Source organism: Balaenoptera acutorostrata, chromosome 8 (genome assembly GCF_949987535.1).
Source record: "Balaenoptera acutorostrata chromosome 8, mBalAcu1.1, whole genome shotgun sequence".
Taxonomy (NCBI): Eukaryota; Metazoa; Chordata; class Mammalia; order Artiodactyla; family Balaenopteridae; genus Balaenoptera; species Balaenoptera acutorostrata.
In genome coordinates, this window is record NC_080071.1 from 88,377,084 (window position 1) to 88,395,267 (window position 18,184).

The window sequence follows — 18,184 nt, forward strand, 5'->3', positions numbered from 1 at the left end:
AATTCTGGGGGGTAAAAAAGCTTACATTTTCTATTTCCCTTTTCCTCTATCAGGAAGTAGTGTGAAGTATAATTAAGAGGAAAGAAAGAGTAGGGAGACCAGGGCTGGAGTCCTAGTTCTACTGCTAACTAGATGTCTGACCCTGGGCAAGCCATTAGATCTCTTTATATCACAATTTCCTCACCTTTAAAATGGGGTTATCTTGCCCTCATGAGGTTAAAGAATCAAACGATAGAATTTATATGAAAACATTGTAAGTAAAATAAAGAGCACTGCTGTCGTCGTTAAAACACGACTGGAGGGCTTCCCTGGTGGCGCAGTGGTTGAGAATCTGCCTGCTAATGCAGGGGACACGGGTTCGAGCCCTGGTCTGGGAAGATCCCACATGCCACGGAGCAGCTGGGCCCGTGAGCCACAATTGCTGAGCCTGCGCGTCTGGAGCCTGTGCCCCGCGACGGGAGGGGCCGCGATAGAGAAAGGCCCGCGCACCGCGATGAAGAGCGGTCCCCGCACCGCGATGAAGAGTGGCCCCCGCTTGCCGCAACTGGAGAAAGCCCTCGCACGAACCGAAGACCCAACACAGCCAAAAATAAATAAAATAAATAAATAAATAAATAAGAAAATCCTTTAAAAAAAAAAAAAAAAAAACACGACTGGATAAATCACTTAGAGACAATGATTACAACGATGTTTGCTTTTACTATAGACCAGTAGACATTTTCCTTCACTTAGGAATCTTATTATTTTTTTTTTTTAACTTTTTTTTGGGGGGTTTTTTTAATGTATTTTATTTATTTATGGCTGTGTTGGGTCTTCGTTTCTGTGCGAGGGCTTTATCTAGTTGCGGCAAGTGGGGGCCACTCTTCATCGCGGTGCGCGGGCCTCTCATTATCGCGGCCTCTCTTGTTGCGGAGCACAGGCTCCAGACGCGCAGGCTCAGCAATTGTGGCTCACGGGCCCAATTGCTCCGCGGCATGTGGGATCTTCCCAGGCCAGGGCTTGAACCCGTGTCCCCTGCATTGGCAGGCAGATTCTCAACCACTGCGCCACCAGGGAAGCCCAGGAATCTTATTAATAAATGTTATTCTATACTGAAAGGTAGAAAAGTTAGTTGCTTTTATTTGTTTAGTAGCTCTTGGTTTTAGGCAACATAATTATCTATCTTTTTACTCCTTTAAAAAAACAATTCTCTTTCATTTATTTTCCCCAAAAGAGACAACCTTATACTCTTTCTCTCCCCCAGATTAAATATACCAGGCTTGATTCTCCCCTGAAAACCTGCTGGCAGGACTCGGTGAGTCTTGATTGTGCAGAAAAGCCTCTCTAAGAGACTTACAAGTGAGGGGAGAACATTTGGACCATCCCTCTATGGAAGTGGTAGATGTAGGATTTTCCTAAGCAGCTGTGAAAAACAAATAGTTGTATCTCAAACAGAAGTTTGAAAAGGAGAATCCAGCTTAAGACAGACCTTAATGTCTATTAAGAGTAAGTGAGGCTAAATTACCTGAAATATTGATTGTCGAAGATCTCCTAAAGTTTTTCTTTTATCAAAGGTCAAATCCCACATGCTTTCTGTTTGAGAGACTACTGGGTGCAGAGCCCCATTGAAGAAATGATAATGAGGGCCGAGGTGGAGATGCAATTCAAAATTATTGTTTGTAGAATCACATTCTGCCCTTTAAAGAGGCATAAAAAATACATAAATGCCATGTTTTTACAACAGGTACTGTTTCATCTCAAACCAAAAATATTTGATTTACAATATAAAGAAGTTCTCCACTCCACCTAAGTAATTATAATTAACATCCTTTTCTTCCATGCTCCAAAATGACTCATTTTAGTTTCTCAATTAATAGCTCTGCCACCGTGAATTCCAAGGAAGATGGTTTTAATGTACACTGTGCAATGTTACTCTGAACAAATACTGACACTTGAACTCGTGCAATACTGAGATTATAATTATGAACAAAATGCTGGAAACACGTTCCTATAACTGTGGTAAGCGCTAGATTTACAACTTCTATTTTCTCCTTGCTTCAACCAGACCCCACAGACTCTCCCATAAACTATGTGAAGTCAGCCTCATGATCCCTGGAATCTGCTCTCCCCAAGTCAAACGGCCTCAGCAGCAGCCGGGCGCTTGCTACACTTTCCTGTACCCATTCAGCTGCTGTGAAGCACAGCACCAAAAACACTCCAGGCAGCCCCACCATCGGAGAGCTGGATGAAGCTATAGCCACCATTCAGATACCTCAGGCACAATTCTGTGAATGTGGTCAAAGACAGCATTAGCTTTTCGATGACCACATTAAAAAGCTTAGTGCTCGCTGACTAAAACCCCATAGGTTGTTTTTGTTTTTAATACCAACTGCTAATCCACACCACTCATGCAAGTTGGTTATTTTTCGCACTTAAGATATTTTACTGTTAAATTTTTATGTTTTTAGTGTCTTGATTTTTGTTGAGATCTCCTCTGATCTTAATCTGACATTCAATCTACCTATTTTTTTTCTCAGCTTCAAATCAATGATAAAAATGTTGAACGTAGCCCTGCTATGTAGTCAGCCCTCGGGTCCACAAGGAGACCATGGGAACATCCATTTCCCTAATCCAGTACCCCACCGACCCAGAGAGCAAATAAAGAACCGGTTCTTCATGGTCCAAGGTTAGACCTCAAAAGAGAATGTTCAGATCATCAAATTCTCACAAACCGTCCCTTTAGTAATCCATTGTAGGGTTTTGCCCAAGACTGACATTAAGCCAAACAGTCTGTAGACTCCATATTTCCTCCCCTTTGCCCACCGCTGCTCTGCTGTCACTACGGGCCAGTTCTTCACAAACCACTTACACATGAGGGGGAATTTTCACAATGGGCTCTGTCTGTGCCGAGGGAATAACCTGACAGGCCAGGACACAATTCATTCAGCACAACTACGTGCTCACAGATTTCTCTAGTTTTCTTAGGCTTCAATCTCTACTTAGCGATGGCCATTTAAGTGTCATTATTTCATTCACTCTCACTGGGTAATTTCAAAGTAAAAGATACTCTCAGTATAAAAATCCAGCAGCTAATAAAAAGACACGGGCATTAAACAGTTGACTTTGTTTCCTCTTTAATTTTCATTACTGAATACTTAAGACCTAAATTAGATCCTCGTTCTCCAGAAAAACTATTCAAACTCTAAAAGTAATTTAAAATTACCTTTTTATGTGTAGTTTGATGTTGGCTGCATCCATTTCATTCAGCAAATGACATGGAACCCTGTATCTTGGGTTAGCTCGAGCTGTGAACAAAATTTTCCATTAACTTGTGCTGACTACATAAAAACTGGTTGCTGAAGAGGTAGCACAGAAAACTAGAAAGGACCGCGCTGGGAGCTAGGAAAGCTTCTACTGCCTGTGTGAACATGAATTTTCTCTGGATCTCAGTTTTCCCATCTGCAAATTGAAAACATTAAAACATATGAAAGGTAAACAGTTCTTTAAGCCAAGCTAGAGAATTCCATTTCTTCAACTCTTTTTAAATATACTTTTTAAAAAGAACACCTGCTGTTTTCTTCTTGATAACAAATGTAATAATTGGTCACTGTGACAGTTCTGGAAATGATATTTTTAATGTAAAATAAATAAATATTACCTATAATCCCACTCCTTGGGAATACTGCTAAAATGTGATCTATATACTTCTGGTCTTTTTTCTATTCTACACAATGTGTCTATACACTCACACACACACACACACACACACCACCACGCTTATTTAAAGCAACTGGGAGTATAGTCAACAAACATGTAAGTTGCTTTCTCATTTCATATGTTGTGAATATTTTTCCAAATCTTTAAATGATTGCATAGTAGCCCATTCTATAAATAGCATAATGAATCTAACCAAACCTTTTCTGGTAGACATTTAGGTGATCTTCTGTTAGTCATTACTATAAAATAACGGGGGTAGCAAACATCTTTGAACATAAATAGGTATACACAGTCCTGATTATTTCAAGACAAATTTGTGGAAGTACAATTATTGGTTTAAGGTTTTTAAGTACATACAACCAAATTGGTTGTATTACTTTATATACATACCAAATATAGAGGTAGTGCCAACTGTTGAGAACTAGGTTAATAGAAATATTTGACTTGGTAGGAAAAAGGTTGTCGTTCATTGCTGTTATGATTCATGTTTTTTGGTTACGGGCCAGATGGAATATTTTTTTTTTGCAGTTTATTGGTTGTTCTTATTTCTTCTTTTGTACATTAGTTATTTATATCCTTTTCCCAATGTACTACCGAGCACAATGGAATAAATGTAAGAGCGCTCTATAGATAGGGGAAATAAATTTGTCATATATTTTGCTGTTTTCCACTAGCTTGTCTTTTGCCTTTTGGTATTATGTAATAAGGTTTACATCACTCTTCCTCAATTTTTTTTTCATTGCTTTTATTCTTAGAAAGGTCTTCTCTACCTTAAGATCAGAAAAATATTTATATTTTATACATTTTAAGGCTCCTTTTTTACATAAACATTAAAGGAACTATAATTTCATGCAAGTGATAAATATAATCACTTGATTGTACTAACTGCTAATTCAAGTGATTAGCAACTAACCAACTTCTCAGCTGTATTTATTAATTCATTTTTCCCCTATTTATCTGAAAAGCTACCTTTTCATGGATTAAAATCTTAAAAATACTTAGATCAACTTCTGGGCTTACTGCTCAGTGATCTGTCCACCTCTTTGCACTAGCACTACACTGTCTTAATTGCTACAGCACTATAAATATGTTTATAGTGATACAGTAAATTTTCCTTGAGTAGTTCCTTCTTCAATTTTCATTAATTTATCTTCCTAGGTAAATTTTAGAATCGTTTTGCCAAGTTCCATCCATTCATCCCCCCAAAAAGTCCATCAAGATTTTGGTTAGACCTTTATTCGAATCTTAAGCTAACTGGAAAATTGTCACTTAGTACATATTCCAATCATATACACACTAAAGTTCAATTCAGTGAAAAGGACAATACGTCATCTGAAGAAATTGATATGTATTTCTATAACTGTGAATTCAGCTCCCCAGTATTTTTATCAGAACGATTACCATATTTTTTCCCCTCAGAAAAAAGCAAAGCCCCTTCTGGTCAACAGAACAGTTATGTAATTGTTTCAGATCCAGAGAGTTAATTTCCTTTGATTCATCTGCAAATCGGTAACTGCTTTATTCTTATTCTTCACAAAAATGATCACTGTGCTCACTCTCTAGGGACAGTATCCTCATCTCTAATCACAGATACGTCTCCATCTACAGAGCCTTCCCAGTTAGGATTTTTTACTTTTGCATAAATTTTGGGAAGTGATCAAATAAAGTCTTACAGACTGATTCATGTTAGTAGCTTCAATTCAAAAATTTATCACTGTGGGTCTCAGTGTTTAACCTCCACCATGGTATGAACTCTCTTAGAAGATTCAACAGAGGGCTTCAGAGATATTTCAATTGCTTAAAGACTTATTACCCTGAGGAAAAGGAAAAAAGAAAGGAAAATAAAAGAGAACACATGAAAATAAGACCAAGGCCACTTGCAACTCAAAGACAACACATGGCCAAACTGTAGAGAGAAGCCTGAGCAGAGGACAATCATGTCTGCCCACACAACAAGAAAACATGATGTGGTCCAAGAAAATGCAATTTTGAAAATCTAACTATAGCCTCATACTATTACAGGGGAAAACCCCAGAGATATATAATCTTTATAAAATGACAGAATGTTGAATTTCTTCTGGTATATTTCTTATGGTTAGCTTGAAAATATTTTAAACTGTTTCAAGAGTAAACCTTCTTCTAAAAGGGTAAACTTTCAAATAACATTCAATATTTATCTTTTAAAGTGATCAACTTAAACAAATAGGGACATTTATCTTTCCATACCTTCAGGGGGTCTCTGCAACTGGGATTTCCGATAAAACAACATGTAGGCACTTTCTTTACCCTGAAATTGCTGTTCAATATCCTTTTCCTTGATTGGCTGGACTCTGGAATCGTTTATATCAAACCAGTGGGGACAGGAGGGTCTATCATTTAATCCCGGGGGCTCTGAAGTAAGTGTCTTCAAAAGTTGTGGATCATTTCCTCGTACATCAGACTCAGCCTGGAGAGACCAGTCCTTCAGTAGACTAACTGTACTTTCATCTGAACTGAGCAGAAATATCTGAGAATGAAGCTGTAAAAACTACACAGAAAAAAAAAAAACAAACATTAGGTTAGTGAAAAAAAATTCCACTGACATGATCACAAAATCTTTACCTTCCTTTTTCTGTGATTAGATATTTTAATGTCAACTTTTTGGCCTGGCCAGCTAAGAGGAAAAAAAATTTCCTTTGGGCCATAATAAAACATTTAATAAAAACCCGAGTGCTTTCCGTTAAATAGTCTAACAGTTATATCAAGGGAGAAAGCTGCCATGACACAATCTTAAAAATACTTTAATTGCTGTTTTTAAAAAGTCTTTACTGAAACAGATTAGATAAATCAAACACTTTTGAAATGTTTAAAGCAATCCAAACAAAGCACAAAACAAAGGCAATTATACAGTGAAGTACCACAGAAGATAATTTCAAAACTAGTGACTCAGACAAACTGTTGGGATATAGTCATAATTATAAGCTTACATTAACTAAATTAAGTGTTGTCTGTCCCGGAAGCTGACAGGCTAGCTCAGGAAATCAAAACACTGAAAGGCTTAAGTCATAATCTCAAAGACTATTATTTCTCAAGTTCCTCTACCTAAAGGATTAGGAAGAAAAAAACTTCTCTCCCCATTGCCTATCCCACCTCCCCATCCCCTGCTCTACTCTTCTTTTATTCCCTAACCTCTATGTGGCTTTGTATCTCCTCCTTTTCTCTCAGTACAAACTAATTTATGGAGAAAATCACTTGGGAGGTATTTGTAACATTTGCTTAGATCACCAATCAACACAGAAAGGTGATTTTCTCATTTTTTCTTGGAAAGGAAGAATTTATGATAATGGATACTCTCTAATCAAACAAAAGGGTATAGGGCATATGACCCAAAGGCATTATTAACACTGTGTATAACAGATGGTAATATAGTTTTGTAGCTAATTTACGTACAATAAAATAATAATTTGAAACCTCTGAGTAACGAATACTTTCTGTATAGCGAATCTTTTCTTTGTTTGATAGTTGAGGATTAACTCTTTTAAACCTCAAACTTCAGTGTAGTCTGGTTCCAGTAATGGCAGAGAACTTTTAATTGGACTAACCCCACTGATTAAAAATTATAAACTTTAGACAAAATAATGAAAACAATTGTTTGGAGAGTAACCAAAAGCTGACCTAAAGTGGAAGGGGACATAATCCTTCAAAAGGGAAACAAGCTAGGTGAGTCCTGCATTAACCCACCACTTCCCAGTTTGTAGCAGAGCATGGCGGAAGAGAGTTCAAGCAAAGGGCAAGAGTCTTACTGGACTAAGGAAACAGAATTTGAGAATGCTACAGAGCCTAGAAAGTGAAAGAGAAAAATCCCATAAAGGAGCCCCAAATCTCTATCAAATCCTCCTCAAATCCTTGGCTGAGTCTTGAATGGTACATGGACAGCCTGAGACCCATGGAACTGAGCAGAAAGCAACAGCTGGGAGATTTAAGATCTGAGTAGAGATTCTAGCACCCTGCTGCTGGGTAGAAAGAGCATAGAGTTAAAGAAACATGTTGTGAATGGATTAATAAATTAAGATAGATTAGAAAAAAAAAAGAAAGAGCATGGAGTTGAAGTCCTGCCAAATTAGAGGCATATGACAAACACCTCAGGCTTCCCACTGAAATCCTAGAAGGGCTGTGTCTCAGGTCAGGGATTGGCAAACTTTTCTATAAAGGGCCAGACAGTAAATATTTTAGGCTTTGTGGGCTAAGAGGCAAACTTGAGCACCTTTCTAAAGATAACTGTTTGAAAATATAAAGACAGTTCTTACCTGGCGGCTGTACAAAAAAAGGCAGCAAGCCATAGTTTCCCCATGTTTGCTAACCTCTGCCTTAAGAGGGAGGACCATGCAGGCCCCAGGACTAACAGCTACTCCCTAGGACTAACAGCTAAATGCAACACATCCACCCTACCAAAGCCCCAAATGAAGCTCCCACAGGATCAACATGATTCAAAGTTACTTAATGGCCTGTTAGTATGTAATGAAAAACCCTTTAGAAACAATAACATAGGACTTTCCTGGTGGCGCAGTGGTTAAGAATCGGCCTGCCGATGCAGGGGACACGGGTTTGAGCCCTGGTCCGGGAAGACCCCACATGCCGCAGAGCAACTGAGCCCATGAGCCACAACTACTAAGCCTGTGCTCTAGAGCCCACGAGCCACAGCTACTGAGTCCACGCGCCTAGAGCCCATGCTCCGCAACAAGAGAAGCCTCCGCAATAAGAAGCCCGCGCACCACAATGAAGAGTAGCTCCCGCTCACCACAACTAGAGAAAGCCCACGCGCAGCAATGAAGACCCAATGCAGCCAAAAATAATAAATAAACCTTCTAAAAAACAATAACATAATCCACAGCCTCTAAAACACATCATCCACAATGTCCAGTAGGCAACATAAAAGTATATGACATGTGAAGAAATAGGACAATGTGATTCATAACCAAGAAATGACAGTCAATTCACAAGAGAAAAAAAAAGGTAATAAATACAGACCCAGAAATAATCCAGATGTTATAAGAGTAAACAGCTATTGAAATATGTAAATTTACAGGAAAGGATGTACAGAGTAGGTTCAAATGGGGAGTTTCAGCAGAGAAATGGGCACTTTAAATAAGAGCTAAGCAAAAATTCTACAGCTGAATAAGACAATATCTGAAACGAAAAAATTCATTAATTCATTGGCTGGGCTTAAAAGACTGGATACAGTAGGAGAAAGAATCAATGAACATGAAGACGGATCAATGGAAATTATCCAAATTGAGGGTGAGGGGGAAAAAAAACCCTCCTGCTAGAATATCTAAGACCAGTGAGAAAATACTGAATGGTCCAATATATATGTAACTGTAATTTCTGAAGAAGAGAGAGATAATGGGGCATAAAAACAAATTGAAAATATAATGGCCAAAACTGAGGAAAGATTTCAAGCCACAGGTAAAAAAAATCTTAGCAAATACAAAGTAAATAAATACAAAGAACACCATACTGAGACGCACTGTTATTAAACTGCTAAAAACCAAAGATAAAGAGATTATCTTAAAAGTAGACAGAAAAAAAAGACACATTACATTTAAGTAACACTGACTTCTCAGCCAAAATAAAGGAAGCCAAAACATAATAAAATGACATCTTTAAAGTGCTGAAAAAACCAATAAAAGCTATTAACCTAGAATTCTGTATCCAGGACTTCCCTGGTGGTGCAGTGGTTAAAGAATCCGCCTGCCAGTGCAGGGGACACGGGTTCGAGCCCTGGTCCGGGAAGATCCCACATGCTGCAGAGCAAGTAAGCCCGTGCGCCACAACTACTGAGCCTGTGCTCTAGAGCCCACGATCCACAACTACTGACCCCATGTGCCACAACCACTGAAGCCCATGTGCCACAACTACTGAAGCCCGCATGCCTAGAGCCCGTGCTCCGCAACAAGAGAAGCCATTGCAATGAGAAGCCCGCACACCACGACGAAGAATAGCCCTCACTCGACCCAACTAGAGAAAGCCCGTGTGCAGCAACGAAGACACAACGCAACCAAAAATAAATAATTTTAAAAAAGAATTCTATATCCAGCAAAAATACCATTTAAACAAACGAATGCAAAGTAAAAACTTCAGACAAACAAAAGCTGAGAATATTTTTGCCAGCAGTTCTGGATGCCCAAGAAATGCTAAAGGAAGTTCTCTAGGTTGAAGAGAAATGATATTAGATGCAAACCTGGACATGCAAGAAGGAGCAATGAACACCAGAATAGATAAAATAAAACATGATTTTTTCATTAATTTCTTTAAAAGTTGCTTAAATGTTTAAAGTAAACACATACATACATACACACACGGTGAATTTACACATAATGGTAAAATATAAGACAACAGCAGAAAAGGATGGAAGTCGGGAAATGGAATTATACTACTGTACCTTATACATCTTACCTTGTACATGAAGTGTTACACTATTGGTCTGTAATTTATAATATTAACTTATGTATAGTGTAATACCTAGAATAAAAAAGTTAAAGTAGTACAGCTAAAAAGTCAACAGAGGAGACAAAAATCCAACACTAAGAATTACTTGATTAGTCCAAAGGTAAGAAAGACAGAAAGAAAGGCAAAGAAGACAGAGGAAGCAAATAAAAAACAAATGGCTACATGATAAATTCAAACTCAACCACACAATTTAATACATTAAAAAAAAATGGGGGCTTCCCTGGTGGCGCAGTGGTTGAGAATCTGCCTGCTAATGCAGGGGACACAGGTTCAAACCCTGGTCTGGGAGGATCCCACATGCCGAGGAGCAACTAGGCCCGTGAGCCACAGCTGCTGAGCCTGCGCGTCTGGAGCCTGTGCTCCGCAACAAGAGAGGCCGCGATAGTGAGAGGTCTGCGCACCGTGATGAAGAATGGCCCCCGCTTGCCACAACTAGAGAAAGCCTCGCACAGAAACGAAGACCCAACACAGCCAAAGATAATAAAAAAATAAATAAATATTTTTAAAAATAAAAAATAAAAAATAAAAATAAATGGGGGCTTCCCTGGTGGCGCAGTGGTTAAGAATCCGCCTGCCAATGCAGGGGACACGGGTTCAATCCCTGGTCCGGGAAGATCCCACATGCCGCGGAGCAACTAAGCCTGCGCGCCACAACTACTGAGCCTGCGCTCTAGAACCCGCAAGCTACAACGACCTAGCCCGCGTACCACAACTACTGAAGCCCGCATGCCTGGAGCCTCTGCTCCCCAACAAGAGAAGCCACTGCAATGAGAAGTCCATGCATTGCAACAAAGAGCAGCCTCTGCTCACTGCAACTAGAGAAAGCCCACATGCAGCAAAGAAGACCCAATGCAGCCAAAAATAAATAAATTAAATAAATTAATTTTAAAAACTTTAATAAAAAAAAATGGACTGAACATTCTACTTTAAAGGAAGAGACTGTCAAACTCTATCATTTGATAGAAAAGAGATGAACAATAGAGAAAAACAACAAATGCAAAGCTGTTTCTTTGAAAAGTTTAATAACCTTGGACTTCCCTGGTGGTGCAGTGTTTAAGAATCCACCTGCCAATGCAGGGGACACGGGTTCGAGCCCTGGTCTGGGAAGATCCCACATGCCATGGAGCAACTAAGCCCATGCGCCACAACTATTGAGTCTGCGCTCTAGAGCCCACGAGCCACAACTACTGAGCCCACGTGCAACAACTACTGAAGCCTGTGCGCCTACAGCCCATGCTCCACAAGAGAAGCCACTGCAATAAGAAGTCTGTGCACCGCGACAAAGAGTAGCCCCTGCTCGCCGTAACTAGAAAGCCCGCGTGCAGCAACAAAGACCCAACACAGCCAAAAGTTTAATTAATTAATTAATTAATTATTTTTAAAAAAGAAAAGTACAATAACCTTGATAAAGCCCTAGCAAGACTGATGCAAAAGAAAGCTAAAGGGCTTCCCTGGTGGCGCAGTGGTTGAGAATCTGCCTGCCAATGCAGGGGACACGGGTTCGAGCCCTGGTCTGGGAGGATCCCACATGCCACGGAGCAACTGGGCCCGTGAGCCACAACTACTGAGCCTGAGCGTCTGGAGCCTCTGCTCCGCAACAAGAGAGGCCACGACAGTGAGAGGCCCGCGCGCCGCGATGAAGAGTGGCCCCCACTTGCCGCAACTGGAGAAAGCCCTCGCACAGAAACGAAGACCCAACACAGCCAAAAATTAAAAAAATAATAAATAAATAATTAAAAAAAAAAAAGAAAGCTAAAAAACACAAATTACCAATATCAGAAATGAAATAGGGTCCTACAGGTCCTATAGAAATTAAAAGGATAATATGGTAATATTTCAAACAACTTTATACTAAGAAATTTGACACTTTGAGAACAAATTCCTTAAAAATCACAATTTTCCAAAATAAACAAGAACCAACTTCATACTGTTTACAAGAGACATACGTGCATTAGAAAGCTTGTATGTGACATTAATCCCAGATAAGGCAGATGTGAAGGTAAGGACTATTAGCAGAGATAAAGGAAGGGCTTATGTCAAAAGGCCACTAACAATCCAAAGTGTGTATGCAACTAATAATGTATCTTCAAGATACATGAAGCAAAACTGTGCACGGTAAAAGGACGAAAGAGCAAAGGTACAATTACAGTTGGAGATTTAAATCTACTCTCTCAGTAACTGATACAACAGAAAGACAGAAAAATTAGTTAAGAATAGGGATGAAATAAACAATGCTATTAACCAATTTGACCTAGCTGACATTTATGAAACACTATACCCAACAACCGCAGAAAATTAATAACTTTACTGGTGAATAGAAACATTCAGCAAGACAGACCATATCCTGAGGCATGAAACAAGTCTCAAAAAATTCAAAATAAGTGAAATCATAGAGAGCATGTTTTCAGAGTAAAACGGAATTAGACATCAATTTACAGATATAACAAAAAGATAACTAGAAATTCCCCAAATATTTGGAAATTAAGCTATCCACCTCCAAAAACCTCATGGGTCAATAAAAGAATCAGAAGGAAAAATTACAAAATATTTTTAATTGAAAGATAATGATAACATGTCAAATTTAGCTACAGCTTAATTAGCGCTAAGAAGGAAATTATAGATTTAAAAGCATGAATTAAAAGGCAGGTTTAAAAAACAACTGAGATACCAACCCAAGAAGCTAGAAAAAGATGATTAAATTAAATCCCAAAGGTAAAAGGAAGGAAGTAATTAAAAACAAGAGCAGAAATCAATGAAGTAGAAAACAGATTAGTAGAGAAAAATCAACAAAGGCAAAAAAGTTGTTTTTTGAAAAGCTTAATAAACTTGATAAGCCCTAAGCAAGACTTACGAAAAACAAAAGTAAGCAAACACAAATTACTAATATCAGGAATGAAAAAGAAGAAATTTAGGTCCTACAGACACTAGAAAAGATAATATGAGACATTCTGAATAACTTCATGCCAATAAATTTGACACCATAGATAAAAGGACAAATTCTTTAAAAAATATAATTTTCCAAAATAATGCAAGAAGTAAATAAAAAATCTAAAACAACTCTACAAATAAAGAAATTAAAACTATAATTTAAAAACCTTATCATAAAAAAATTCCAGGTCTAACTAGCTTCACCAAACATTTAAGAAAGAAATAACAATCTATCTCAGAGAAATCCTTTCCAAGAATATAAAAAAGGGAATATTTCCTAACTTCTTTTGAGTCCTGCATAACCCTGATACTAAAACCTGACAAAGATATTACAGAAAAAGAAAACTAAAGACCCATATCTCTCATAGACACAAAATCCTTAGTGAAATATGAGCCAAATGTATATAGCACTACATACAAGTAGATCATGACCAAGTGTGCTTCATCCCAGAAATGCAAGATTTGCTCTAACACTGAAAAGGTCAGTCAGCAGAATTCACCACATTAACAGAATAAAAGAGAAAAGCCATGTGACCACATTGATAAATGTACACAAAACAGCATTTGATAAAATCCAACCTCTATTCAAGATAAAACTATCAGCTGCTTATATCACACCCGAAAGGAATCTGGGTTCATTGTGCTAACGGGCATAAGACTTTTGGCCTTCCTATGAACAAATACTCTACATGTGTCCTCCTGCACTTCAGTGGCTGCTGGGCAAGACCAGTGGGACAGGGTTCAATACTGGAAGAAAAGCTGCAGTATCTAGTGGGGAAGTCCTGCCACTTAGAGCCCGTCCAGCCCATGAATGGGTGGGCCATGAGTGGTCTCATAAATATAAAGGCTTTGAACCTCTCTTTTCAAGAGAAAAAAAAAAAAGAAAGAAAGAGATAGGTTCCAACTACATGCCATTCTGGAAAAGGCAAAACTATGGAGACAATAAAAAGATCAGTGGTTGCCAGGCGTTTGGGGGAGAGGGGTGATGAATACACAGAGTCCAGTTGTTTAGTGCAGTGAAAATACTTCGTATGACATCATAACAATGGATATGTGTCAGTATACTTTCGTCTAAACCTACAGAATGTACCATATTATCTACTTCATTAGAATGAACCTTAGGTGAACTGTGGACTTTGGCAATTATGATGTGTCAATATAGTTCATCCTAGGTTTAGGGAAAAAAAAACAAACACACCACCCTGATGAGTGATACTGATAACACCTACGCATGTATGTGGGAAGGGGGTATATGGGAAATTTCTGTACCTTCTTGTTAATTTTGTTGTAAACCTAAAACTACTCAAAAAAAAGTCTTAGAAAAAAGAACATTCAGTGTTAGGATAGGTATTTTTGGCAAAACTCCTTTCAGTTATACACATATGTATACAAGTTATATACGTGTGTGTTGGTTGGATTGTGATGTAAGATGCATTTTTTAGGTCAAAAAAGTTTGCAAGCCATTGTAGTTAAGTTATACTGGCAAATAAAGGCACAAATTAACCTCAAAGAAAAAAAGAGATAAAACTATCAGTCAACTGTAAATACAAGCTAACTTCCTCAAACTTATGAAGGATATTTTTATTTAAAAACAAAACAAGACAAAAAAGTCCCTGCACAGCTGATAACATACTTAACAGTAAAATATTGAAACAGTGATCCAATCATTTTAAATGAAAACCTAAGACTATCTATGAACTCATGGTCATTAACTTCATTTATGAACTGTGGTCTAATTAAAAGATGAACTTAAACAGACTATATCGTGTACGCTCTTTGCTTCTACATGAAATAGCTCCAAAATATTGACTAACTGTTCTGTTGCTTTGTTTGTTTTTAGTCAAGTTTTTGTCTCCCAAGTCTGGCAGTACCAGTTTTTGCACCTAACCTTAGAGCCTAGGAAACCAAATTGCCAAGTTTAGTAGAACTGTGTGTCAAAGAAAGATAAAAGTGAAATTTGGGTGAATACCTGAAGACGTTTCTATAAATAAGATGATAAGCTTTAGGATATGAACTTTGTGACATTTTTTGCTGTTGTGATTAGAAGCCCCTCCTCTATTCTTTTTTTGCTTACTTCTTGATTCTATAAATTACTTAATAATTAACTGAATTCTAACCATTAAACAAAAATACTAATTGTATTTCTGTCTAATTTAAATTTCCTTCCCCAAAGAAATTCATGTTGCCAAAATCATAATAAAATTTCCTGGGAATAGGACTTCTTATAAGGATGTCATGTATTACCTTTCGCAGTGGTCCATACTGTTTTCTGTACTTCTTATTCCAAGATATTCCTATCTTTTTCAAGAGTTTCTGGCCCAGCTGATCAACAGGAATTAGATTACTCTCCTCCTTATGAAAGAAAAGAAAGTCATTTAAGAAAATCTGATAAGATATAACCTCAACACTTATGAGTTCAATGGAACCAACAGGATTAATAAATGTGCCTGTAACAGCAAACATGTAAGTGGATTAACCATAATTGTTTCAAAATAAAAAGTTTTTTAAAAAATAGATTAAGCCTAAGTTTAGAAGACTTGAATTTTGCCACTTTCCATGTGGCAAAGTTTAAACATTTCAAGAGCAATATCCAAAGAGTATTCCAAGGTTTGGTAAATTCCTGATATTATGTGGGATCTTTAGAAGAAATACTTTAGTGCAAAAAGACTAATGTCTCTTCTGAATGTTTTGAAGTATAACCAAGTTCTAAAAGGGGGTAAGAAGTGACAATTATGGGCTGAAATGAGTCCCTTCATATGCTGAATTCCTAACCCTCAAAATTTCAACTGTGACTATGTTTGCATAGGGACTTTAAAGAAGTGATTAAGTTAAAATGAGGCCTTTAGGGTGGGCCCTTATCCAATCTGACTGGTGTCCTTATAAGAAGAGGAAATTTGGAAACACAAAGACACAGGGATGTGCATGCACATAGAAAAGGCCATGTGAGAAAGCAGCAAGAAGGCAGCCATCCGCAAGCCAAGGAGAGAGGCCTCAGAAGAGACCAAACCTGCCGACACCTTGATCTGGACTTCCAGCCTCCAGCACTATGAGAAAATAAATTTCTGTTACGTTAGACACCCAGTCTGTGGGATTTTGTTATGGCAACCCTAGTAGACTAATATAGTGGCCATAGACCAATACTCAACCTAGGCCCCTAGTAAGAAATTGAGAAAAAAACTGTTTATTAAGACTGAATGAATAAATGAAAAGAGACTACCATCTTTACAACAGGGTACGAAGCAAACATTAAAAGTCATATATGTGAGGTATTATCAATATTGGGAATGAAAAAGGGGACATAACTTCAGGTCCTATAGACATTAAAAGGATAATATGGGAAAATAGTAAATTCCAAAACCGTATGTAAAGTAAATCCCAATTCTATTTAAAATAACAATAATATCACAAAAAACTTGTAACCCAATCCTAATATATGTATATAAACACAAAGGAAATAGAATGCAAAGAATATATATCAAAGTGTTAACAATGACCGGACATTTGGTTTATTTAAACTTTGTTTCTTTATATACTTTCTAATTTTTTCCCCTCAAATTTTCTACTCCTCATGTGTATTCCTTTTATAACCAGAGTCTCCAATAAAAAATTTTTTAAAATAGACATAGAGAATTTCCCAAAAGAAAAAGACTATGAATAGTAACAATATCACTTCTACCAACTGAATCATATACCTGATATACACACACAAATATAAACATACACTCTCTCTCTACCTGTAATAAGACTGCTTTTAGAATCATCAATGGATCATCAATCTCTTCTTCATTTTGAAGATCTTCCAAATTCACATCTGGATTACTTTTGTCCTCCTAAGAAAGAAAACAATAAAAAAGTTTCGCTTTTCTGGTGAGCGGCCTGAGGTGACCTCTAAAAATGGTTCGCTATTCACCTGACCCAGAAAACCCCACAAAATCATGCAAGTCAGGAGGTTCAAATCTTCGTGTTCACTTTAAGAACACTCGTGAAACTGCCCAGGCCGTTAAGGGTACGCGTATCCGAAAGGCCACCAAGTATCTGAAGGATGTCACTTTAAAGAAGCAATGTGTGCTGTTCCGTCGTTACTGTGGTGGAGTTGGTAGGTGTGCCCAGGCCAAACAGTGAGGCTGGACACAGGGTTGGTGGCCCAGAAAGAGTGCTGAATTTTTACTGCACATGCTCAAAAATGCAGAGAGTAATGCTGAACTTAAGGGCTTAGATGTAGATTCTCTGGTCATTGAGCACATCCAGGTGAACAAAGCCCCCAAGATGCGGCGCAGGACTTACAGAGCTCATGGTCGGATCAACCCATACGTGAGCTCTCCCTGCCACATTGAGATGATCCTTACTGAAAAAGAACAGATTGTTCCTAAACCAGAAGGGGAGGTTGCCCCGAAGAAAAGGATATACCAGAAGAAACTGAAGAAACAAAAACTTATGGCCCAGGAATAAATGCCGCAAAAAAATAAATGCAAATAAAAGTTAAAAAAAAGTTTCTATCATTAATTCCTTAAAAAGCAGTTAATGAAATAGGAGTGTTTGTGCCACGAAGGATTCAAGATGGAGAAATGATAAAAACATCATAATAATTTGTATATGCTTTGGAATCAGGCAGCCTGGCTTTAAATTTCAACTGCGGTTGAATAATCCTGGACAAATTACCTAATCCCTCTGGCATTATCTGTAAATTGGGATTGTGAAGGAAAGCTTCTAACACAATACACACAGCGGGTTCCAACATTTTCCTACTAAGCACTACTCTAGCTGCATCCTACAATTTTGATATGTTGTGTTTTCATTATCATTCAGTTCAAAATATTTTCTGGTCTCCACCCAATTTATTCTCACTCACTTATGTTGGCCTAACAAAATCCTACCAACCTCTGCAAGCTCAGCTTAAACATTCCCTCCTATTTTCTTTTTTATAAATTATTTATTTATTTATTTATTTATTTATTTATTTTTGGCTGCATTGGGTCTTCGTTAATGCGTGCAGGCTTTCTCTAGTTGCGGCGAGCAGGGATTACTCTTCGTTGCGGTGTGCAGGCTTCTCATTGCGGTGGCTTCTCTTATT

General features: G+C 37.9%; 1 protein-coding gene and 2 pseudogenes across 7 annotated transcripts in view; 2 read left to right on the top strand and 1 right to left on the bottom strand.

Moving 5' to 3' along the window:
- The window catches only part of USP40 (ubiquitin specific peptidase 40), a 94,333-nt gene that overhangs the window by 53,335 nt on the left and 22,814 nt on the right, over positions 1 to 18,184 (bottom strand). For all 7 annotated transcript variants that reach the window (XM_057551756.1, XM_057551755.1, XM_057551754.1 and 4 more), the window contains 5 exons: positions 16,848 to 16,943; positions 15,358 to 15,465; positions 5,923 to 6,223; positions 3,203 to 3,284; positions 1,505 to 1,676 (listed from right to left, as the gene is read on the bottom strand). In XM_057551756.1, the coding sequence (XP_057407739.1) occupies positions 1,505 to 1,676; positions 3,203 to 3,284; positions 5,923 to 6,223; positions 15,358 to 15,465; positions 16,848 to 16,943 (759 nt within the window). The remainder of the gene's footprint in view (positions 1 to 1,504; positions 1,677 to 3,202; positions 3,285 to 5,922; positions 6,224 to 15,357; positions 15,466 to 16,847; positions 16,944 to 18,184) is intronic.
- On the top strand, positions 13,657 to 13,806 carry LOC114239078 (small nucleolar RNA SNORA11; annotated as a pseudogene).
- LOC130708740 (60S ribosomal protein L17-like) lies at positions 16,995 to 17,562 on the top strand (annotated as a pseudogene).